At 40.0% G+C, this 26117-nt stretch overlaps 1 protein-coding gene across 2 annotated transcripts in view; it reads right to left on the bottom strand.

Annotated features, from left to right (window-relative positions):
- LOC105465486 (discoidin, CUB and LCCL domain containing 1) overlaps positions 1-26117 on the bottom strand; it is a 68220-nt gene that overhangs the window by 14931 nt on the left and 27172 nt on the right. For both annotated transcript variants that reach the window (XM_011713939.3, XM_071096354.1), the window contains exons 3-6: positions 15711-15845; positions 14085-14136; positions 10206-10278; positions 2582-2715 (exon numbers count right to left, since the gene is read on the bottom strand). In XM_011713939.3, the coding sequence (XP_011712241.3) occupies positions 2582-2715; positions 10206-10278; positions 14085-14136; positions 15711-15845 (394 nt within the window). The remainder of the gene's footprint in view (positions 1-2581; positions 2716-10205; positions 10279-14084; positions 14137-15710; positions 15846-26117) is intronic.

The raw sequence follows: 26117 nt of genomic DNA, 5'->3' as shown, positions 1-26117 counted from the left end.
GTTTAGATTTCTGTACTCTGCTTTTTGCATGGAAGTTTAACTTCAAATTATATAAAATATATAAAATTATATAAATTATATATGTAAAATTATATAATTATATATTATAAAATATATAATATACACTTTTCAAATTATATAAAATGTTATATATGTATGTATTAAGTCTAGTCGACGTAGCAGAAGTTAACTGAGAACATAAAGTCTAATTTATTCAATAGTTTTAATAATGCTTGTTCAAAAGTAAGATAAAATCCAAGTTAAACTTTTTGTTATCCTGTTTTCCTACAAAAAGAGCATTCAAATGTATACAAATACAGACAAATGATTCCAAAAAACAGATTGAAAGCCAAAGGGTAGTTCTTCGTTCCTGTCTGGAGGTGGTAGCACCTAACAAATTCAGGCTAGAGCCCGTTATCTTCCTGAAGTAGCACCCTTGTATCAACAGAAGAAACCATCAAAAAACATAAAAAAGAATACATCCTCAAAAGTCAAGGTCAAGTTGGCATTTAAAGATTTACTGTGCATAAGTGATCACTTTTACTATAAATCAGGGTGTACATTTTAAAATAAATCTTAATGTTCTGAAAAGTATGTGGCAAATATTTGTGAAAAATGTTACATATATGTGAGTATATATGTATCATTTTATTCATTTGAGTAAAGATTTTAGTTTCTAAGAGCATACTGTTACTAAACTTTTGGATCTTAAACCTTGGCACAAATTTAGAGACTTATTTGTCTTTGAATGTTCAGGTAATATGAAAAGAACACTTTGTGTCCTCTCATAGCTAAAAATCTATCCAGAAGGGGAAAGTAAATGGGAGGGTCATGGTAGGCAGAGAACACAAATACTGTGAGGTAAGCCTGCATGTCCAAGTGCCCGGCATGCACCGCTGTCCTTGGTGGATGGAAGTCTTTTGTGGATTACGTACAGTACTACTTGCACTGCTTGTGAAACAGTTATGTTGGAACATCTTCTGTAGTTACCCCCACCCTGACCCTAAACTCAGAATTGCCAGTGAGAGGCTCTGCCTTTTCTCCATAGACACCCACTAGCCAGCCTCCTGGCCGCGAGCATGGTGTGCCAATGGCACCATGCTAACCACCACCCCTCTCTAACATTGCTCCTCAGTCTTGACCCTACCCCTATAATCCCCCTAAGCATTGTTCCTGCCTTCCATCAAACACAAGACTCACCTTCTTCGGGAAGATGACCTAACCACCTCTCCCCTAACTTCAGTTACTGCTTCCAAATGCCACACTGCCTATGAGCATGAGCCAAAAATCCCAATCATAAAATGGGTGTTAGGCCCAAAGTTTATATGTGAGTTCATAAGTTGGTTCTGCAGAACTTAAGACACATTTTCCAATAAAAGCAATGTCACAACTTGTGGTCAGGATACCTATTTGATCTATGACATTGCTAACTATAATACATTTAAATAAAAAGTAGGAGGGGGAAGGAAAACACTACTGTACAATTATCAAAATAACATCAGAGTCACCGTATCTATGCTGACTAACTTGAGAACCTATCCGAGATAAGATGGCCCACCATCCATTGTGAAAATGGAACAGTAAAATATGACCATGTTCTTTCTGATGCATGAGGGGGCTAGGACAAAATAGCAGGGGCAGGGGGAGAACATCATACAGATTAATGAGTGATAGAATATATAGGTCCTGACATTTTTTCCCCGACTGATGAATCCCAAAATGCCTAAAACCTCTGTCTTGTGCCTTATTCTTGGAACCCAGGCCATGTGAAAACCTGTCCAAGAAACAGAACTGCAGAAGGCAGAAGGAGAGAATGAGAGAGAGAAATACAGTGGTTCAAGGAGCACTTTTCCCTCACTAGGTTTCCACTCTGGGAGTGTCTCCCACTTGGCCATTCTGAGCTGCCTGTTTATATGTGTGGACGTCTGGACCACAAGGCAGGCTGACACTGAGCTTTAGACAGCTCTAGTTGTACACTTTCTAGTGGCTGAGGAAATCCGAAAATATGAAAAGCTTAAGTTGAACCATTTAAAGCACTTAACACATTTTTTTTTTCTCATGAAGCTAAAAGAGCATAGGATAAAAACAAATGAAGAATATAACGTTAACAAAGGCCATCTTTTTAAACAGTGTTAACAAAGGCCACCTTTTTTCACTTCCCAAACTCATCACTGAACGACTGTCTCTAGGAGTCTTCCAGGGAGCTCAGTGTTCTGTAAGGGTTTCAGCTGATGATAATATTGGAGACAACCAGTAATTTACTGAAGTTGTAAAAACCCAAAAAGGATTAAGCCTTTATTTTCTCCCACAAAAGCACCCGAGAGTAAAAATACTCCTCTGCCCCAGGGCTTCAGAGTGCGCCATTTTAATTTACATGTCAGCATAACCAGTGAGCTTTCTGATTGCTACATTTATCATCCATGCAGAGACCAGAAATGCTGCTCTAAGCACTCATGCATATTTTTCCAGTTGACAAACTTGCTATCACATCCCTGCTGTCTTTTCAAAGTTGTGAGCTGATTAATCATCCTTCAGGGTTACCTTCTACTCAGAACAAACGGTACTGAAAAAAAGTACTTACTCCCTCGAAAGCACACCATTGGCCAGAATCCCTTCATATCGACTGATCCCTTTGCGCTGAAGCACACTGATCTGGCCACCCAGTTCATCAGCAATTATTCCTGCATGGATGGCAGCTTTGCACAATAAAGAGGTCTGAAACACAGCAACATTATTATGCAGAACTTAAAAGAACACAGTTAAAATATAGTTGGCGTTTTCTATTTTGTTTCTGTGGTAATTTATAGCAGTGGCCCCAATGAATAAAGCCTGCCAATGGCCATGTGGAGTGGTCACCTCCCTCACTGACTCTGGGCCATGTGGCTTACTTTGTTCTGCTGCAGATAACAGGGCCTAGCCAACCGCTACACATGTGACTGAAGCCACCTTAGACTCTCGAGCCCCAGTTAATCTGCCATATGATGGTAGCCACAAGAGCGATTCCAGGCTAAGGGAGCTTACTAATCCAATTCAGTGTGGGTGGAGCCCAAATTACTCACCCTCAAACTCATCAGCAAATAAAATGGCTGCTACTTCAAGCCACTACGTTTTGGAGTGGCCTGTTAAGCAGAAATCGATAACAGATCCAGTTTCTTATACTTAGGCTATTAGACACACATGCCAAGTTATCATTTATGAGGCTGAACTTTCAATTCCACATATTCATTTTTAAATTAATTTAGAGATTTATCAAGGTACCAAAACGACAATGGTAATGACAGCCACAGAACATTAAATGGAACAGAAAGCTTAACGAAGTTCCTTGAGGGATGATGAGCAACTCAGGGCTGACAGCCTCCATCTCACTTCCTGAATCCCCTCAGGAGGCATCAAAAAGCCAGTGCCAGCTCACCCCTGAGATGTTCAGTATGAGGTGTCAGCAGGCTGCTGGCTGTTCTGACAGATGCAGCAGGAGCAGCAGACCGGCTCTGCTTTACAGGCGGTTGTGGGATTGGAATCGGCTCCGTCAGGAACTGGGGCTACAGAAATGACTAGAACTTTCTATGGGGTGCCCAGGCCTGTCGGTCCCCAAGCAAAGACCTCTGTGGAAGGGTGAAAGGCACTCAGACCCAGGAGTGAGGGGATAAGAAACATAATTTCCTAAATAAACCTTAGCTATGCTCCACTTCTTCATGAGTATTAATGCCAACATAGAAAGGCAGCTCATGAAATTGTGTCTCAATAACTGGACTCAAGAATTTCTCTTTTTGTTAATGACAATGCTGCTTACCTTATTTACAATGGAAAAGTTCCCTTAGACTTAAGTTACAATACTATGAGGACCAATGAGACAAATCATATTTTGCAATTAATATATTTGCAATAAAGTTGAGAACTTTGTGATCGTCAATTTAGAGAGTTCCTAGTTCCCAAACTACATTAGGTTTGGCAAAGTGAGTCAGTTTTGCAATAACTGCTATCATAACAAAAGAGAGGAAAGATTTCACGGTAGAAAAAAAAAGAAAAAACATGAGAATGCTGAAATAGAGATGCAAATACTACCCTCCCTAATTTTGGAGGAAAAAAAATAATTAAAATTAGAAGAGAAAAAGATGTACTCTTTAATAAGAATGCAGCTTGCATTGTTATCTTTCCTGAATTTTCTGTATATTTTTCCTGAATTTTCTTTCATTAAAAAGCTTTCTTATCATCAGTTTGGACTCCTGGGTCCAAACAAAATGGAGGAGCCAACTGAAAAGGAAAAGTCCAGAATTTAAATTTAGCAATTTATCTTGTCATCCTGGCTTTGCCTCTAACTCCACGAGGTATATGCAAGTCATTCCACTGCTCCTGACCTGGCTTCTCATTCCTCTGGACAACGACAAGCCTAGACTGGATGCTCTCTAGTGCATGGGTCCCCAACCCCCCGGGCTGTGGACTGGTACTGGTCAGTGGCCTGTTAGAAAACCGGGCCACACAGCAGGAGGTGAGTGGTGGGCGAACACACATTAGAGCCTGAGCTCTACCTCCTGTCAGATCAGCAAATGCATTAGATTCTCACAGGGGTGCAAATCCTACTGAGAACTGTGCATGTGAGGAAATCTAGGTTCTGCGCTTCTTATGAGAATCTAATTCCTGGTAATCTGAGGTGGAACACTTTCATCCTGAAACCATCCCCCACCCAGTCTGTGGAAAAATTGTCTTTCACAAAAGTAGTCCCTGTTGCCAAAAAGGTTGGGGACTGCTGGTCTACTGTCTTTTCTGAAGGTCCGTCACTTTGTGATTCTAAAGGGTACCCAGTGCACCTTTTATAGGACCCATGCAGGCCTGTCTTCCTTGCTAAACCCCAGAATGAAAACCAAATTGGTTCAGTGGTCTGCTGGGCAGCTATTCCCACTGTCCTTGGGATCACTGGTCTTCATCCTAGGAACCCTGCCTATAGAGAGCTCTCAATGTACTTAGAATGTTCCAGAGCCTCCTTGGCTATAAGAGGACAGGTTCGCAGGCCAACGAGCAACAGGATCTAACAGCATCATTGGCCAACAAATATTATCCTTTCTCCCAGTACCCAGTATTGAAGGAATTCAATGGTGTATACCCTTTTTATAAAAATTTTATTTAATTGCAGCTATGGCTTTCCATAACAGGTTGCTGCAAAAGTAATTGTGATTTTTTGCCATTTCTTTTAATATTAATTGTAGGCTATAGGATACATCTCCAAAAGACTAGCCATCAAGTTTCACTATCATATTATTATGATAAAATTACCAGCATTTTCCAGGATTATTTTCTTCAAAACAGTCACTCCCTCATCAATGTAACTTAAAGAAAATTGACGTTTATTTAAGTTGCCACTTTTTTGGTATTGAATTTTTTTTTTTTTTTTTTTTTTTTTTTTTTTTTTTTTTTTGAGACGGAGTCTCGCTGTGTCTCCCAGGCTGGAGTGCAGTGGCGTGATCTCGGCTCACTGCAAGCTCCGCCTCCCGGGTTCACGCCATTCTCCCGCCTCAGCCTTCCAAGTAGCTGAGACTACAGGCGCCCGCCACCACGCCCGGCTAGTTTTTTGTATTTTTAGTAGAGACGGGGTTTCACCATGTTAGCCAGGATAGTCTCGATCTCTTGACCTCGTGATCCACCCGCCTCGGCCTCCCAAAGTGCTGGGATTACAGGCTTGAGCCACCGCGCCCGGCCTTTTTTTTTTTTTTTTGAGACGGAGTCTCGCTCTGTCACCAGGCTAGAGTGCAGTGGCGCGATCTCGGCTCACTGCGCACTCCACCTCCTGGGTTCACGTCATTCTCCTGCCCTAGTCTCCCCAGTAGCTGGGACTACAGGCGTCCGCCACCATGCCCAGTTAATTTTTTGTATTTTTAGTAGAGACGGGGTTTCACCATGTTAGCCAGGATGGTCTCGATCTCCTAACCTTGTGATCTGCCTGCCTCGGCCTCCCAAAGTGCTGGGATTACAGGCATGAGCCACCGTGCCTGGCTGGTATTGATTTTTAAAATTCACATTTATTGAACCTGACTTTTGAAAATTCCCTTTTGAAGAGATGGTACAATTTATGTCTTTATTTTTTAGCTATTTTGAAGTCTAAGTCTCACTGAAATGTAAATATTGGAAAGCCGTACTACCTAGCCTATGTACACAGGTACATATTACCTAGCATATGTACTTAGCCTATGTACATTCTGCTCTGTAGAGCAGACCGTCTCTACAACCAGCTTGGCAGAATTTGCTGGAAAAAGAAAAATAATTTATATTTTATTAAATTACACAACCAAAAAATATTAAACTGTACTTAAAGTTTTAAAGTACTTTCTGCCCTCCATATATCTTGCTTTAATGGCAAATTAGAAACCTGATTTGTGAAAATACAGATTGATCTACAATGTTCATCTGAAGGCAACTTTTACACAATAATTCTTTGTTTTATATAAGGATTCACCATAAAGTCTATTAAACAATAAACTTCCTGGCTGGGCACAGTAGCTCACGCCTGTAATCCCAGCACTTTGGGAGGCCAAGGCAGGTGGATATGAGGTCAGGAGATCGAGACCATCCTGGGTAACACGGTGAAACCCTGTCCCTACTAAAAATACAAAAAAATTAGCCAGGCATGGTGGCAGGCGCCTATAGTCCCAGCTACTCAGGAGGCTGAGGCAGGAGAATGGCGTGAACCCAGGAGGTGGAACTTGCAGTGAGCCAAGATCACACCACTGCACTCCAGCCTGGGCGACAGAGCTAGACTCCGTCTCAAAAAACAAACAAACAAACAAACAAAAAATACAACGAGCTTCCCTAATGAATTTTACTTGATACTAAGACGTTCAGCTATCGCTGACAAATGGTTTTAATTAGTAAATTATCTTAAACAAAATATACTTAAACAGAATAATGTAAATGTAATAATTCTTTAGGGAAGGGAATGCAATGGCCAGCTGAAGAGAATACCTGCATGGCTCAGGCAATTGGAGGTGGATGGCATCATCTACAATAAACATCTCTGAGGCTCACTAAGCCATAAATGATGGCCAAATAGATCAGTGTGAACTAAGGCTAAACAACTTTCAAGCAACTATCAAATCATCCCAGCATTTTCTTAACTATTCCTTTAGGAAAAATCAACTTGTATTAAAATAGTGTTGACAATGTTTTAAAAGGAAGTGTAACAAAAAAGTAAACATTTTAGATTGCATTTAATAAAACATGAACCAAAACCAGTAAGGTAGAATAAAGCACATGTGTAAAAATGTTGGTGGAATGGTAGCAAAATGTTAAATTATCAAATATATGCCTCTTTCCATAATATGAATTATTTCTGTGCTGTTATAGTCCTAATTACCATATCAACAATGTTTTCTTCATAAAACGTGCATTCTTTATAGAGATGATGGAAACAATAAAAAAAGAATTCACTCATATTGTCACTACCCAGAGATAATCACTTGCCATTATAATGTATTTCCTTCTGGCTTTTTCTGGGTGTGTACAAGAGGCCCAGTTTCTCCCCTTCTCCTCCTAAACTGCAGCGCACTACATGTTTACTGTCTCTACTTTACCGTACTTCTTGAACATTCTGGGGAGAGGAGAATTGCTGAAACAAATTAATTAAGTGATGTGTTCTGCTTAAAAACAGATGGTTTAGTTAGCAGGCTGGGGAGAAGGTGCCAAAAGAAAAACTGTTCTGGGGGCAGGTGAGGCAGATCTTAAGAGAAGCCCATATTCCTTCACTGGCATTGGAAACATACACCAATTTGGATGCCTAAATTTGTCAGTAGGAGACAGAACTACCTAATCTCAAAAATTCAAAAAGGCCTTTAAAGTTTCCCCCTCACACCTCCTGACAGACCACCCCTGCCTCTACTCCACAGCAGCCTTCCCACACAAAGACAGTCTATCCCTGACAAATGGTTTTAACATCTACACCTGACATTTCCAGTGACTAGGAAATCACTGTTTCTCGAGACAGCCTATCCCATTTTGCATTGTTCAATTATTCCTTATATGCAGCTGAAATTGGCATCCCTATAACTTTTATCCATTGATCCCAGTTCTGTCTTTTGGAGTAACACAGAATAAGCCAATACCTTTTCTACAATAGCTCTGTAAGACAATATATTCTTCCCTGAGACAGGGTACCTACTTCTTCAACAGCTCCTCTAGTTACTTATTTTACATATTCTGTTATCCTGACCTACAGGATATGCTTTGATGTTGCAAAATTCTTCTGAAAAGACTTGCTACAACTGAATACATTTCCCAAGATGAAGGCACTGTGGAGGCAGACTCCAAGATAACCCCCATTGATCCCTACTCCCTGTATCCCATCTTGTGGGATTCCTCTGGATCCCCCTGAGTGTGGATGGGAGCTGAGATTTTCTTCTAAGTCTACAAGAATATGGCAAAAGTGAGGGGATACCACTCCCATGATAACATCATATAAGAGTGTAATCTATCTTGCTAGGAGATGCCTTTGCTCAAAGACTCTCTCTTGTTTGCTTTGAGGATGCAAGTGGCCACGTTGGGAAGGTCTACATGGCAAGAACTGAGGATGGCCTCCAGGCAAAATCCAGGAAGAAACCGAGGCCCTCACTCCAATAATCCACAAGTAACTGAATGCTGTCAACACCACATGAGCTTAGAAGCAGATCCTTCCCCAGTTGAGCCTCCAATGAGATTGCAGCCCCAGCTGACACGTTTGTTGCACCCTTATAAGACCCTGAAGCAGAGAACCCAGCTAAACCATGTCCAGTCTCCTAACCCACAGAAAATGAGATAATAAATATGTGCCACTTTAAGCCTCTAAGTTTATGGTAATATTATTATGCAGCAATAAGTATCTAATACATCCATGACATTGACATACAAAAAGGCACTAATCCGAGTTCTTCGAAGAGAGTAGCTTTCGAAACACAAAATTTCCTTCCAGATAAAATCATTCTAAAAGCAAACAGTGCAAAATCAGTTAGTGAGTCAAATAGGAAACCTGTGTGCCAGCACTTAAGGATCATGTACTCCCATCTACCATGCAGGAAATCATTTACCTGTTACGCTAAAAAATATAGCTCTGTCAGGAGGTAAGATAAACATCCACAGTAAGAAAAAACTATGCTATTTCTCTTACTGTACATAATTCTTACATTTCTTGCATAGAACAGGAAAATAATAAATAAAACTTTCTTTTGCTGGGAAAAAATGTCAACTTTTTATTTCTCTTAATTCCCTGTAGTCATTTAAGAATCGTTTGAGCCAAGTAAACCTTCAAACTGAAATAATGTAAAACATTTTAAGAGTCAATTTGTAGGTCAAGCAAGTATTCTGTGTCAATCTTGTAAATAAAAATATGGAAAAGTGGAACTAAAGGCAAAGTAACAACAAAATCTGCTGTTCCCAGGATCAGAATATGCTAAAAGAGAAAATTACAGTCAAACTTTTCCCCCACGCCACAGAGGATTTATCAATCACCTGGAACAAGTAGATAAAGGTTATTTTCCCACAGGCATAAAAATACACGTTAATAACTTTAAGAACAGTTTCACAACAATAGGTTTTTGCTATAGATTTCTCATAACTTAAGGCACTTCTCAAAAGCTAGGCTATAAACCCAACTACTTCAAATAGCAATGTAAATTTTTAAACAAATCAGATACTAGATTTCCAGAACAGAAATCTGTAAATAGAAACAAGTGGAGGATTATGTATCTGAGATAGGACATGCAGGAACAATGTATTACTACATAACCCAGGCAGTCTTCCTGGACATAAGAACTTGGTTTGCAAAGAGAGAGGGGAATAAGAGCAGGGTGGATGGCTTCATTGGCCTCAGACACAATGTCACTATTCTATGATGTGAATATTCATGTCCTTTGCTCTATTACAGGAACCAGTTGGAATGTTAAAGAAATAAACCATAACAAAAAGGATGCAAATCCATAACCTCTTACAAAAAGTGGATGGGATAATACTCTCAGATGGTAAAGGTTTGTTTTTCATTTCATTTATAATAAGCTTAGCTGGAAATGCTGGAAATAGGAACGAATGCATGGGTAACCTTGGTTTTTATACTTATTTCATTTATTCTCAGAGAAGAGAGACTCATGCATCTATCTAGAGTTTGGTTTTGACTTTACTCAGTAATTAATTTACACAGAGTAAAGCACTTACTCCTTTTAATTCATTCTCTGCCATTACCCTCAATTACTTACATCTCTATATCCATCTACCATATTCCCAGAAATGTCTCCTGCTACGTCTCTACAACCAGCTGGGCAGAATTTGCTGGAAAAAGAAAAAGAAATAATTTATATTTTATTAAATTACACAACCAAAAAATATTAAACTGTACTTAAAGTTTTAAAGTACTTTCTGCCCTCCATATAATATCTTGCATTAATGGCAAATTAGAAACCTGATTTGTGAAAATACAGATTGATCTACAATGTTCATCTGAAGGCAACTTTTACACAATAATTTCTTGTTTTATATAAGGATTCATCATAAAGTCTATTAAACAATGAGCTTCCCTAATGCATTTTACTTGATTCTAAGACGTCCAATAAATATTTTTCAGAAACAGAAACATTTCTAAACATTATATATAGTATAATCTTGTTTCTATAAGAAATGTTTAAAATATGTAACAATTTTGTTTTCTATGGATAAAAAAGACAAGAATATCCCTAGATTCTCTCTGGCAGTAAGATTGTGAGGAACTTTCACTTTCCATGTTATATATGCTGTAATATTGCCATTATATTAGTACAGTCTGATAGAAATATAATGGGAGCCACATATACAAATTTAAATATTCAAGTAGTCATATTTTTAAAAAGTAAAAAGAAACATGCAAAATTAATAATATATTCTATTTAATCCAGCATGTTCAAATTTTATCATTTCTACATGTAATAAACAACAATAAACACCAGTAAGATATTTTCTCTTTTTTTGATTTAACTTCCAAAATCTGGGGTGCATTTTATACAACACACCTCAATTTGCACTCACCACAGTTCAAGAGTTCATTAGCTACCCGTGGCTAGTGGCTACCATATTAGATGGTCTGGTCCACATTAGTTATGAAATACTTTTGCAATCAGAAAAAAAGTATATATTTTAAAATTAGGATTCCGAGGCTGGCGCACTGGCCCACGCCTGTAATCTCAGCACTTTGGGAGGCCAAGGCGGGTGGATAACCTGAGGTCAGGAGTTCAAGACCAGACTGGCCAACATGGTGAAACCCCGTTTCTACTAAAAATACAGAAAAACTAGCCGGTGTGGTGGCAGATGCTTGTAATCCCAGCTGCTTGGGAGGCTGAGGCAGAAGAATCACTTGAACCTGGGAGGCGGAGTTTGCAGTGAGACCAGATCACACCACTGTACTCTAGCCTGGGGACCAAGAGCAAAACTCTGTCTCAAAAAAAAAAAAAAAAAAAAAAAAAAAAAAAGGATTCAATTTACTTAACAGTCATTTTTCAAGAAACTTTCCAGAAATATGTCATAGCATGTGGTGCAGCCGAAGGGTGTCAGTGCTAGGAGCAGAGAGGCCCAGTCTCCGGCACTACCTAGCTAGCAGTGGGACCCTGATACTGCATATAATCTCTCTTAGATTGTTTCTTCATCTCTAGTCCCTTCAAGTGTCAACATATCAACAAGATATGAAGAAAGTTATAAACATCTATAAAAAACACACAAAAAGGAAGCCAAAGTATTATAAGAATGTTGTCAGCTTTGAAGATGCATGCCATGTGCCCTTACTTCTATATATATACCACTTTACATAATGTTTACTTGGTTTGTTTAAAAAGAGTGTACCAGCCCAAACAGATTCCAGAACAGAAGTTGTTTTTATTTCATTTCCTCTCAGTGTCCTCTTGCTGACTTGGCAAATTATATATGTAACAAGTAATTATCAAAACTATCCAAATAAATATTCCATAATTTTTTCCCATTGACCTTTGGAGTCCCTGCATTGCAGCAGTACTCATGGAATTAAGAAATAAAAATAGTGAGAATTCCCATTATAGGGTAACAATTCCCTAGAGCCAATTCCCTTAGAATCAGCTGTATTTCAGAATTCAGAATTTCTTGGCTTCTAGAAAAGTGAAACAGTTCTAATGATGTATATGATGTAATACGCTGGTGGGGTCTGCAGACATTAATAAAAAACATTAAAATACCTGTGTCAAATGCCTTAATAGTCATATTAAATAACATATGTAAAGATTAAATGGTCTCATGTTAACCTAGTCCAATTTGGCTGTCAAACTAATTTAAGGTCACAGTAATCAACAATCACCACCAAATGAGTCACAAAAGGCTTTCAAAACTTTCTATACTTCATAATTACACATGAGCGCTTGTGGACCTGTATTAGTCACCAGGCCTTTTCTTTAATCTAAATACTACAAAATGGCTGGGCTAAAGCTGAGATGTCTGGCACCATAATGCCACCTTGTAAGCTTGGATCTATTCCCTTTCTTTAGGAGAACAGGAAATGACCATTTGATACCCAGAGGCCCTATCACCAGCTGGGACTGTAGAGGTAGAGCTAGAATAGATAATATTGGCATATGTGTATACTGGATGAACAGTAACTTTAAAAGCAACATTTAATTATTGCTCATTTTCATTATTCCCCCATTAGACTTAATATCAGTTAACACTAGAGTTGTTTCTGCACATAAAATAATCTCATTCATTAGAATGTCCAAATGTCTGAGATAGGACTATGGGCTCTTAAGCCTGACTTCCTGGCTACACTTACGAGGTATGTAGCCCTCAGCAAGTCTTAATTGGTTTGTACTTTGTTTTTTAGGATGTAACAGAACCTTCCTTGCAGACATGTTGAAATGTTCACAAGAGCTACTTACTCTGTGCTAAGTGCAGAGAACTATACTGGGCACTAGGAAAGCACTCTAGAGAGTCACAGGTGGGGGCCATGCTTCACACCTGTAATTCCAGCACTTTGGGAAGCTGAGTCCAGAAGTCAGAGATCAGCTTGGACAATATTGAAAGACACCCATTTCTTAAAAAATTTAAAAATCAGCCAGCTATGATGGTGCACACCTGTTGTCCCAGCCACTTGGGAGGCTGAGGCAGAAGCATACTTTGAGCCCTGGAGTTTGAGGCTGTAGGGAGCTATAATTGTACCACTGCACTCCAGCCTGGGCAAGAGAGCAAGACCCTGTCTTGGGAAAAAAAAAAAAAAGTCAAAGTTTTTTGTTAGTGTTGTTGACAATGATCTCTAGACAATAGTTCTCCACTGGGGGCGATTCTGCCCACCATGAGACATTTGGCAATGTCTGGAGACATTCTTGGTTATCACAACTAATATCTAGGACATAGAGGCCAGGGATGCTGCTAAATATCTAACAATGCGCAGGACAGCCCTGCAATATAAAGAATTATCTGACGCAAAATATCAACAGTGCCAAGGCTAAGAAATTCCGCTTTAGACTGTTTTACTTGATAGATAAGGAAATGTGCATCAAAGTGGCGAAGTAGTTTTTCAGGTTAAAGCTGGGTTGAGAATTTTCATCTTCTTATTTGCAGTAGGTTTTTCTCTAGTGGTAAAGACAAAATGCGCCTCTCCTCCCAAATGAAAGAATTGTAAAAGTCACTCCCAAATACCAGCCAGGAAAAAAAAATACAGTCTAGACTCAGTAATGATTCCCTGGCCCTATAGTGGAACTCAGGGGTCAGCAAACTATGGCCTGTGGACCAAATCCACCCTACTGATGTTTTTGTAAATACAGTTTTACTGAAACACAGCCTGTCTGTTAGTGAATACATTGTCTATGGCTGCTTTTTTTTTTTGCTATAACAGCAACAGAGATTATATGAATAAATGCAACAGAGATTGTATGGCCTGGAAAACCTGAAATATTTATTATCTACCCCTTGACAGAAAATGTTTGCTGACTTCCTGCTATATAAGAAACTATTTCAAATATTCCTCATTAGTTACAACATGAATGGTTAAAAAGAGCTTTAAGTACAAATGTATCTGGTTTAATGTGAAGGAAAACAAAATGTTCAGCAATACACAACTATGGCAACACAGTTAGGATACCTATATTTACCTGTATTCTGTCTTCAAATAATGGCTAGCTCGTTCCAAACACGTTATTAAATCTGTCATAAAGATAATTGCAATAGAATGAATAAAAACTAGGACACTCATGCTGCAAAGCTTTCTTTTAAAATAAAAGAGAGTTTTGAAAAAGCATTTATTCACTACATAGTTATCAGAATTTTCCTTTTAAAAATAAATACTGAGAATCACCATCTCCAGTATTTAATGAGTTCCTTTCATTTCTTTTTTCTGCCACCAATGATAGTTTTCCAACACAATCATCTAGTAAATGATAGCAGAATCTATAGTCAACAGGAAAAAAAAACAACAACGCTCTTTAGTTGCTACCCACTATATGCCTACAAAGACCGTATGTATAATGTCCCCTGGCAGGAAGAAAACAATTTCAAAAGCCCAACATAGTTCATAGAGAAGGTTCCCACAAACATTTTAATTCAATAATTTAGCCAGTGGCATCTGGTGACAGAGAAGCAGACCTTTACCAAGAAAACCTATAGCATATAAGCTTTCATCAACCAGGACCAAGCATTTTAAAAAAGAAGGTGCTCTCTGGAGTAATTTACAGAACGAAACAAATATTCAGCAATAGAGGCTAAGATAGAGTGGATCTCGATGCATTTAGATCAACATAGTATGGTTTCCAAAATATTCCACACTTACTGTAATAGTTCTTTGGGAGCAGTATATGGTAAATACTGGCCATGCAGTCATCTGCTGTGATTAGTCAGAGCTGATTGGCTAAGAGGAAAATGAATGGCACACCTCATTCCCAGAGCTCTTCTGCCAGAGAGGACTGACAGCAGAAACCTCTATGACTACAGGCAGACATGGTATGGGCTGCACAGTAATTACTCTGAAGTACAAGAGCCCAGGACAGGAGCCCACGCTTCTCTCTCTCACCAGTGTTCGTGTTTCCCTTCCCTTCTCTCCCATACAAGTTTCAGCTTTACAGTTATTACACTGTGTGACACTGACTTCCTCATCCTGCACACACTGTGCATGCCTCCTGTGCAGGTGTACTGGTGTGTGTTGGGGAGGGGCTCACTGGTGAAAAGGCTTGCCTCTGAGCTAGGAAGGAGGTTGGGGGAGGGCTCCAGAGAATAGTGAGGACAGAAGATCAGGAGGGGAACACAAAGGTGTGCTACGTAAGGTTTTTAGGAAAAATGAGATGAATTCTATCCCATATAAGTCAACTGATCAATCTAACATGCTAATAAGCTTGTCCAATCCATGCCCCTTGGGTCACATGCAGCCCAGGATGGCCTTGGATGCAGCCCAACACAAATTCCTAAAGTTTCTTAAAACATAATTATAAAATTTTTTGCAATTTTTTTTTTAGCTCATCAGCTATTGTTAGTGTATTTTATGTGTGGTCCCAAGACAATTCTTCTTCTTCTAATGTGGCCCAGGGAAGCCAAAAGATTGGACACCCCTGTGCTACAACATGATTCAGTTCAGACCTAACCATTTACAAAGATACAATGTTCCTCTTCTCCCTCATATCTTAATTCTGCATCCCAGACCACAATTATGTCCAGGGATGGTGATAAGTAGCAAGAGGAATTCTTACACAGATAAGGTTTAGACATATGTTTTGATTCTTCCGTTATACCTGGATGGTCGCTGCTCGCATAGGTGAGCAAAAAACCCCGGCCAGAAATGTGGGATCCACTCTCAAAGCGGACGGTGACTTCACTTGTGTTCAACAGGAGTTCTCTGGGAACAGTCATACTTCCACAGTATGGACCTAAAAACAAAGCACACTTGTGGCACATTTCAAAATTTATACCAGCACAAATGATTAGTATATGGCATTTTTTTTTCCTTTAAAGGCCAAATTTACTAGACAATACATATGTATGATTATAATCTTTACCAACTGAAATTTAGCTTGACGCCCGGACTCATAATTTCTGACTGATTGTGAACTAAGCCAAGGGGAAAGTGACTTACTCTAGACAAGCAATAGGCTGGAACTAGTTAACTGTGAGCAACCCAAGAGATAGGGTTTGGTTTTTGTAAAAAGACAAAGGTTAAACACATTAGGTAGTAAAGAAAATTTTATTACAAAAATGTTATTTTAGGGGCCTCCTAAATTTGCTCAAATAAACTAAAAAAAATTATTTTTTTTCAGGGAAGTTTTAAAGTTAAAAGACTTGGCAAAGCATGGTAAGAATTTTATCAACATGCAGCATACACATTGATTATTTCCTTTACAGTAACTTCTGGTTAACCCCCCCAATTCATTTTGATTTATAAAATGTATACAAAAGCAGAATAACTTCTAAAGCGTTTTGAAATATTATAGTACAAATTATACAATTAAGGGTATAACGTTTCTAAAATAAGTTTCTTGAAAAGCAATAGGAACTCAATGAACTTTCAAAGGGCAAAATTACACTTGGAGCTTAAAATAACAAAAACTCTTCCTAAGACTACGCAAACTAAAGTTCAGCTTTTAAATTGTCATTTTGAAAGTAACATATGTAGGACAATCTCTATGAAACAGGGATTAGCAAACAAACTTTGAAGAGAGGTATTATTTATTAACTTCTCTCAAAACAGTATGGAAATAGCGGCAACAACAATCATGATCAAGGAAGAAGAATAAAAAAAAAGACAGCTCCAAGTCAATATGAATAAAACCTGGGTTATATTGACCAGAACCAATAGGGACAAAACTGCTTGATATGGTTTTGCTGTGTCCCCACCCAAATCTCATCTTGAATTCCCATGTGTTGTGGGAAGGACCTGGTGGGAGGTAATTGAATCATGGGGGAAGGTGTTTCACGTGCTGCTCTCACATGCAAGCCCCAAGCTTTGGCAGCTTCCGTGTGGTGTTGAGCCTGTGGGTGCATGGAAATCAAGAATTGGGGTTTGGGAACCTCCACCTAGATTTCAGAAGACATACGGAAATGCCTGGATGCCCAGGCAGATGTTTGCTGCAGGGGCCCTCATAGAGAACCTCTGCTTGCGTAGTGCAGAAGGGAAATGTGGGGTCAGAGCCCCCATACAGAGTACCTACTGGGGCACCATCCAGTGGAGCTGTGAGAAGAGGGCCACCAGACCCCAGAATGGTAGATCTATTGCACCGGAAAAAGCTGCAGACACTCAACACCAGCCTGTGAAAGCACTGGGGAGGGAGGCTGCACCCTGCAAAGCCACAAGGGCAGAGCTGCCCAAGCATGGGAACACCTCTTGCCTCAGCGTGACCTGCATGTGAGACATGGAGTCAAAAGAGATCATTTTGGAGCTTTAAGATTTGACTGCCCCACTGAATTTCAGACTTGCATGGGGCCTGCAGCCCCTTTGTTTTGGCTAATTTATCCCATTTGGAATGGCTGTATTTACCTAATGCCAGTTCCCCCAATGTATCTAGGAAGTAACTAACTTGCTTTTGATTTTACAGGCTCATAGACAGAAGGGACTTGCCTTGTCTCAGATGAGATTTGGACTGCGGACTTTTGAGTTAATGCTGAAATGAGTTAAGACTTTGGGGGACTGTTGGGAAGGCATAATTGGTTCTGAAATATGAGGACATGAGTCTTGGGAGGGGCCAGGGTCAAAATGATATGGTTTGGGTGTCCCCACCCAAATCTCAACTTGAATTCCCACGTGTTGTGGGAGGGACTTGGCGGGAGGTAACTGAATCATGGAGGAAGGTCTTTCCCGTGCTGTTCTCACAATAGTGAATAAGTCTCATGAGATCTGATGGTTTTTAAAAAAGGAGTTCCTCTGCACAAGCTCTTTTCTCTTGTCTGCCACCAGGTGAGATGTGCCTTTTGCCTTCCACCATGATTTGAGGCTTCCCCAGCCACGTGGAACTGTAAGTTCAATTAAACCTTTCTTTTGTAAATTGCCCAGTCTCAAGTATGTCTTTATCAGCAGCATGAAAATGGACTAATACACTTGCCAAAGAGTCAGAAGATCATTACACAACTAAGCATTGCCCTCCTGGTATAAAGGATCCAATTTCTCTCTGTTCCAAGTTTCACATTCTGAAGATGTGATAGAATAAGAAAGAAACGCTATATCCTTGACCTCACATGCCAAATTTCTAGCATTTCCTATTACTAAATTATAGTGAAATCTAAATAAAAACGTTCACTTCCCTTTAGAAGCACTCATCATATCTAATTACTTACATGAGTTAATACTTTCCAATTACTTAGAATAGTACCTAGCACATAGTAAGAGTTATATAAGTGCTTATTAAATAAATGAATATATTAAAAAATAAGTAATACCTATTTTCTCTTTAGACTATGTTCCATAGTGCAAGGAACTTTTATATCCATCCCTTTATCTCCAACAGACTGTACAGTACCTGGCAGGTGACAGCCTCCCAAAAACTGTTTGAATTGAATAGAAATGCTCTTTTTACAACAGTTTCTAAAAGCCAAATTCAACTAAGAGATTCGTAAAATATTTTTAATCTTGTCACTTTGAAATACTATGCAGAAGTCAGGAAGAGAAGTGTAAAGAAGCAAGAAAAAAAAATTCGTGTAATGAATAATATGGATTTTTATAAACTTTAGTCTTGCTCACAAGCACAGCAGATAGGCAATTCAGACTAAATAAGTAGAATGATAAGCATTTTTGCAAAGTTAAGGTGAGTCAGACAGCTATACTTGACTTTTCCAACTTACTCTGTTTGTTTTAGATATGTTTGAAATTCCTCTGTTCTTTGCACAGATATGAGGGGTGAAGATACTTGCTTTGTAAACCTAAGGATGAATATTATGAAGTAACTGTAACTTGTTGCTTTTAATAAGTTACAATATTTTCAAATCACATTTTTTATATTAACCCACTAATACACCCCTCCCCAAATGGTGATGATGATAGTAATCTCTCCTTACATTTCTATAGCATTCCAATGAGTTCTAATGAAAATTGTAGGTGGCCAGGTACGGTGGCTCATGCCTGTAATCCCAGCACTCTGGGAGGCCAAGGTGGGCGGAGTCAGGAGGTCAGGAGTTCAAGACCAGCCTGGTTAACATGGTGAAACCCCATCTTTACTAAAAATACAAAAAAATATTAGCCAAGCATGGTGGTGGGTGCCTGTAATCCCAGCTACTCTGGAGGCTGAAGCAGGAGAATTGCTTGAAACTGGGGGGTGGAGGTTGCAGTGAGCCACAATCCCACCACTGCAGTCTAGTTTGGGTGACAGAGCAAGACTGCATCTCAAAAAAAAAAAAAAACCCCACAAAACACAAACTGTAAGGTAAGCAAGTCTAAATTGATTATCAGCGAGAACTTGTTTAGATTTTTTTTTTTTTTTTAGATTTCAGGAAACAGTTGAAAGGAAAAGTTGCAAAAAGTATACATATTTTACACAAATAAGAGTGTATACCACCATACTAAGTTGTGCAATATATATGATTTCCTAGACCAAAAACATATAAATATAGTAGAACTCTAATTTGGTTTCATCCTCCCAGTTATGATAAGCATGTAAATATTTCTGGAAGCCGATCAAAGAAGGAAAATGTAAACACATACCCCTTTAATTACCCTTACCACACAGACATCAATCCCTTTCATATTTTTATTACTGTGCTGCAAAATTGTAACTACATTCTAGAGGGGGTAGGAGATACCCTCTCTGTATAAATATCGAGAGGATATTTGTTTTTCTTTTTTCTTTTTTTTTTTTTTTGAGACAGGGTCTTTCTCCTGTCACCCAGGTTGGAGTGCAGTGGTGTGATCACGGCTCCTCCTGGGCTCAAACAATCCTTCCACCTCAGCCTTCCAAGAAGTTGGATTACAGGTGTGTGCCACCACGTCCAGCTAATTTTTTGATTTTTTGTAGAGATGAGGTCTCACTATGTTGCCCGGGCTGGTCTCAAGTTCCTGGCCTTAAGCAATCCTCCCGTCTCAGCCTCCTCAAAGTGCTGGGAGTATAGACATGGGACACAGTGCCTGGCCTGAAGAGTTATTTTGACCATTTCATCATGATTACAAACATCAAAATAGTGAGTTTTAATTCAGGGTGGGGGACAGGAGTTGAATACTGGCTGTAGTATTGCCTAGGGCAAAACATCCAAATTTTTGCCTGCCTCAAGGTCTGACAGATGAAAATTCCTTTTCATAGACTAGAAGTTAACAATTACATTCCTAGAGTTAAAAGGCAAGAGAGAAAAATGGAAAAATATGGTAGCAGTGAGGGGAAAAATAATTAATGGGAAACCACGGAAAGATCCTGGGAGTCTGTCCTAAGCAATGTCCTCAGTGTTCCGCCAGACTCCTTTAAGGATTCTCTCTTGTCTTCTGAAAAGAAAATCTTTCTCCACTCACCCCTGCCCACGCGATATACTTCACTGTTGGTCCTCTCCAAAGGTCTCCTGACTTTTAAAAAGGATCTACACCTATATTTAAATATTTACAAAGACAGTTTCATTGGAAATCCACATGAGAGCTCGGTGACTTCTAACTTTGATTGTGGTTATATTCTTGGGCTCAGGCAGTGTTTAGATTGGCAAACGTACTTCAGTTCAGTCAGACTGAAATCCAACCCCTCCCTAAAAATAGGACGCACAATTTTGCATGGATGTTTGCTTCAGAACCAGCAGTGCTATGTGTTTTATAGCACTTGGACTTGCCATCTAACTTCCTACATTCTCTCACTTCTATCTATCTGTCTGCATGGCAGGTTCCATCTTACTTTGCAGTCACAAATTCCCATCACACTGGGGCACAGCAGTTAATCAAGTAGGCAGAAAAATCAGGAAAAAAGAAAAACTTTTATCTTTTGTGGAATGTAACTGGCGGCGCTATATTGTGGGAAGAACTATCAGAGATACCAAATGGAACAGCCCTGTGGCATTTGGCACCGGACATGAGACTTCAACAGACAATGGGCTGATTCCTTGGACAAAGGGAATAAAGGGCCAGGAACTATAGGAATTGCCTTCTTTGAGCACAGTAGGCCAGTTCCTCTCAGCACATTCCCTGTTTGGGGCTACTATTTCATTAGCAGCTGCAAGGGAAACCCTTTATCTTTCCATGTGTGAATAAAAGAAAGCTGTCCTACAAGGAAGAATAAACTGTCTGCTACAAGCCAAGTCTGAAATCCTCTTGATTCTCTGGCAATCGGACAGTCTGTACAACAATGTATAGTACTTCTCTATTCTCCTGGACTGTGTGCCTAAACCTCTGGACATTACAAGGCAATGATGGTTTGGTTAAAAACTGTTCCAAGTCACTTCAGATGAGTATAAGGCTTTTATCTTAAAACTGATAAAACTAAATTACTGTTTTATCTATAGAAGAGACATGTTTAAAGAACAGTATGTATGCCATTAGAGAAATAAAGAAACCTCTTTCTCTTAGTAGTATTATTTCTGATTTTTTTTTTTTAACCACCATACTGTCAGTGGTAAAAACCACTGAGAGAGCAAATAAAAACCTACTCCTGAAAGATCTGTCATAAATCAACACCACCACCACTACAAAACCTCCAGAAAACCCTCGTTAACATTCTGGAGCATCATCTGACGCACACAATTCTTTCTTACGACAGATAAGAACATGCTTGATTGACCTAAGTGACCCTCCCTGGTAGTACATGTGGGTGGAGCCAGCCACATGGAATATTTGGCAGCCAGGAAAGTGGTATTCCTCGTGGCCCAGATCTGTGCTCAGAGGCGTGCTGATAAAACAGTCTCCAGAAATGCTGAAGCGGCAAACACCACTAGATTTGTGTCCATTTTCGATGTGTTTCTCTGATGCCGTCAAATCGCAGATTTGTCCTTGCTTGCTAATTGCAGTAGGGTCATTGTACAAAATTACAGAATTGTCAAGGCCATTTTCTTTGAAAAGGAGAGAAATTAGCATAAAAAAGGGATATTCCTGGACTGTGCCATTAAAACCATAGTCACGTAACAGTAAGTGGTATCCCTGGAGAATTTTGGTCTCTCATTCCCGCACAAAAATCAGTGACAGATGATAAATGAACCAGACGGCTTCTGAGACAAAGGTGCGGCTTTCCTTGGGGCTACAGGACCCAGGTCAAGAAGTGTGTCAACGCAGGGAGTTCACTACCCACTTAAGCCATTACTTCTCTCCCAATGAAAGATGGCAATTACTGAAACTGAATCACAGTGAGTCTCCAGGGAAGTATTTATGGGGAAAGAGGAGGAGGAACCCAATAGTTTTTTCTCCTTGAGGCTTATGGTTGTGTTAAAAAATACCTAGAGAAAAGCATTCTGGTTGATATAACGTTTTATATGTTCAAGATTCTTTCTGAATTCCATCTTGGCATAAAAGGCAAAACAAAACAAAGAAAAAGCAGTCCCTCTCAATAATTTCCACCAAAGTAGCCTCAACCATAGAGGAGGACGCACTTCTAGGGTGTTTGCAGCCCAAAACAACTCTCTGTGAGCTGGAAATTTCTTTGAAGTCTATTTGTTTTATCTTTAAAAGCCATAAACATTTTTCATTCTACTTCGTAATATGTCTCAGAGACATATAAACCATTTGTAAAACCGAGACTGTCAATCTTGGGCTTTTCCCTCCTTGGGATTTAAAAAACTTCAACAGATAAGATGTAATGAGTCGATCTTACTGCAATATGTCAGATAGGTATCATTCTAAAAAATGGCATGCAGAAACCTGTTGTGATTAGGAGTCTAAACACTTAGTATTATTTCCAACTATTCCTATTTCTCTCACTGCTAGTGTACCACAAACATTAACAGCTGACTTCACATCATTGTACTTGTAAGTCACTGACAAAGCTTAAAAAAATAGTGATTGGAAGTGGAAGTACAGAAAATGGAGGAGAACAGTTTTTGAACTTCCTGGTACAAATCATGATGCAGAACACAACCAATTTAACTGACTACAATTAGGATCCTATAGTAAAGAGTTTCTTTCTGTCACTGCCACCATGCCTCCTCTTAGCATTTTGACTAAGAAACATTTTTTGAACTTTAAACTTATACTGGAACTCTATGTAAGTGATTTCTCAGACTCCCACTTTATTCTCTGGATACTCCTGTGGGGAGGCCTGGAGAAGTTTCCATTTCTTCCAGCAAGTGACGAACAAGAACTACAACTCAGGTCTTCTTAGGCACAAGCCGCAGATCGGATGGCTTTCAACACAAACACTGGGCCGGGCGCAGTGGCTCAAGCCTGTAATCCCAGCACTTTGGGAGGCCGAGACAGGCGGATCATGAGGTCAGGGGATCGAGACCATCCTGGCTAACACGGTGAAACCCTCTCTCTACTAAAAGAAATACAAAAAACCAGCCGGGCGAGGCGGCGGGCGCCTGTAGTCCCAGCTACTCGGGAGGCTGAGGCAGGAGAATGGCATAAACCCGGGAGGCGGAGCTTGCAGTGAGCTGAGATCCGGCCACCACACTCCAGCCTGGGCGACAGAGCGAGACTCCGTCTCAATAAAAAAAAAAAACAAAAAAAAAAAACAAAAAAAAAACAACAACCAAAAAACACAAACACTGAATCGGATGGTGCAGTGCTTAAGAGCAGGGCCTCTGGGCATTTGAGCAGACTTGAATCCCAGGTCCCACTAAGTGATCTTATAAGCATGTTAGTTGGCCTTTTTTGAGCTTCAGTTTCCTTATGTGTAAAGGTTGGCAACAGGACCTGTCGCACAGGGCTGTTATAAGGGTTAAATGAGTTAGTAACACTAAGGTACTAAGCCCAATGCATTGCACATAGTTGAATGCTCACTCACAGGCACCTTCCATATCATTACCTGGTCTTTTCCTCATAATAAGCATAGTTTTAAAATTTTATGTAAACCAAAGCTTTCTTTAAATGCAGAGGGAATGTTTATAGAGGAATTTTAGTGTAAATTTCCCTACAGTGTGAATACTGACACTCCAATTTATCTTTTGTAAAAACCCAGATTTTTAAATATGTTTGCCAAAATCAAGCTACTTATAATCTCAGTCCTTGAACACTGACTGAGCAACTGCAATTGTAAGACTATGATAAATAATAGGTGAATAAAACAGGATGAATAAAATGTAATTCCTGGCTCAGGGCACCCTATATCTGACAGAGAAGCTACAATAATTATCCCAACCCAAAACTGATGCTCTACTGAAACTTTAGAAAGAGAACATGAGCACAGAAAAGGGACAAACTGATGAACATCAGAAAAGGTTCTAAGGCAGACAGCTCTGAATTTGAAACTTGAAGGGTTTACTTTTACATGTGTGTGTGGGTGTGTGTGCGGGGGGGTGTGTGTATTAGAAGGGACAGAAAAAGCAGGAAAAGAAGAAAAAGAGGGGGACATGGAAGGAATAACATCAACGACTGTAAAAATGTACTAGGCCATGAAACTGTATGATGCATTTGGGAAACGGCATGGAGATGAAGGACTCAGAAATGAGGCTAGAAATGAGAGTGAAGAAGAAAGCAAGACAATGCGTCAACGCTAAGCTAGCAAGTTTCTACAGACGGTGGGGCACAATTAACAATTTTTGAAATAAGGAAAGAAATTATTGCAACTGTATTTAATTACACAACATTAAATGGCCCAGAAGGAATTGAGACTGGTGAAAGCAGAGAGGAGAAAAATCAAGAGGTCCTTCAATGAGAAAAAGATGCAAAGACGTACACTGGCAGTGGCAGTGAAGTAAATAAAATAGCCAAACTGAATATACTGTTGCTTGGAGAATATGTGTTCTCTGTTCATCTCATGAGACTGTAGAAAATCTGTTTATGGAGCTAGTTCTGGCTCAGTGAACCCTTGCCACCAGCTTGGCATGATTTGGGCAAACTCTTGGATTACCAGGAATCCACCAGGAGGAGTAGGGTAGGGTGTGCTGCTGGAGCTCAGCCTCTATTTTGTGAACAGAGTGCTCAGGGTATTATGAGGGGAACAAGGGGCATCTTAGACAAACAATAAACAGTATGCAAGACAACTGAGGAGGAGGAAGAAGAAGAAGAGGGGGCTGGGAAGAGGGAGAGGAAGAGTAAAGTAGAGGGGCAGAGGACAGGGGAGGAGGAGGAGGAATAATAATGCCTAACGTTTACTAAGTGCTTACTATGTACCAGGTATCGTTCTTTAAAGTCATATATAAGTATGCCAGTCAACTATGTGTGGTAGATACTATTATTTTGCCCATTTTATTTTGAGACAGTGTCTCCGTCTGTCACTCAGGTTGGAGTGTAGTGGCACGATCATGGCTCACTGTAGCCTGGATCGCCTGAATTCAAGTGATCCTCTTGCCTCAACCTCCCAAGTAGCTGGGACTACGGGCATGCACCACCATGCCTAGCTAATCTTTGTATTTTTCGTAGAGACAGGGGATTGCTATGTTGTCCAGCCTAGCCTCAAACTCCTAAGCTCAAGTGATTCGTCCGCCTCAGCCTCTCAAAGTGCTGAGATTACAGGCATGAGACGTCGCACCTGGCCTTCTCATTTTAAATATGTGGGAATAGAGACACAGAAAGGTTAAATAATTTGCTCAAGGTCAAGCAATTTAGAAACAAGCAGTAAAGGCCAGGCGTGGTGGCTCCCACCTGTGAGTAGGCAGGAATTTGAGGCAAGGGAGTCCAATTACAGAGTTTGTGCTCTTTTTTTTTTTTTTTTTTTTTTTTGAGACGGAGTCTCGCTTTGTCGCCCAGGCTGGAGTGCAGTGGCCGGATCTCAGCTCACTGCAAGCTCCACCTCCCGGGTTTACGCCATTCTCCTGCCTCAGCCTCCCGAGTAGCTGGGACTACAGGCGCCCGTCACCTCGCCCGGCTAGTTTTTTGTATTTTTAGTAGAGACGGGGTTTCACCATATTAGCCAGGATGGTCTCGATCTCCTGACCTCGTGATCCGCCCGTCTCGGCCTCCCAAAGTGCTGGGATTACAGGCTTGAGCCACCGCGCCCGGCCTGTGCTCTTAAACACAAGTGTAATATCGAGGCAGCAACAAAAATTTCAATCCATTTTCAAGGCCAGCCTGGTTTTATTGATCCACACTGATCCAGGTGGGAAAGTCTAGAGTCTCCATCAGAACAAGCTCCTTTGAGACCCTGAGATGCCTATGAAGACTG

The sequence above is a fragment of the Macaca nemestrina genome, chromosome 5 (assembly GCF_043159975.1).
Source record: "Macaca nemestrina isolate mMacNem1 chromosome 5, mMacNem.hap1, whole genome shotgun sequence".
NCBI lineage: Eukaryota > Metazoa > Chordata > Mammalia > Primates > Cercopithecidae > Macaca > Macaca nemestrina.
This window is presented reverse-complemented; position numbering and strand designations above follow the sequence as displayed.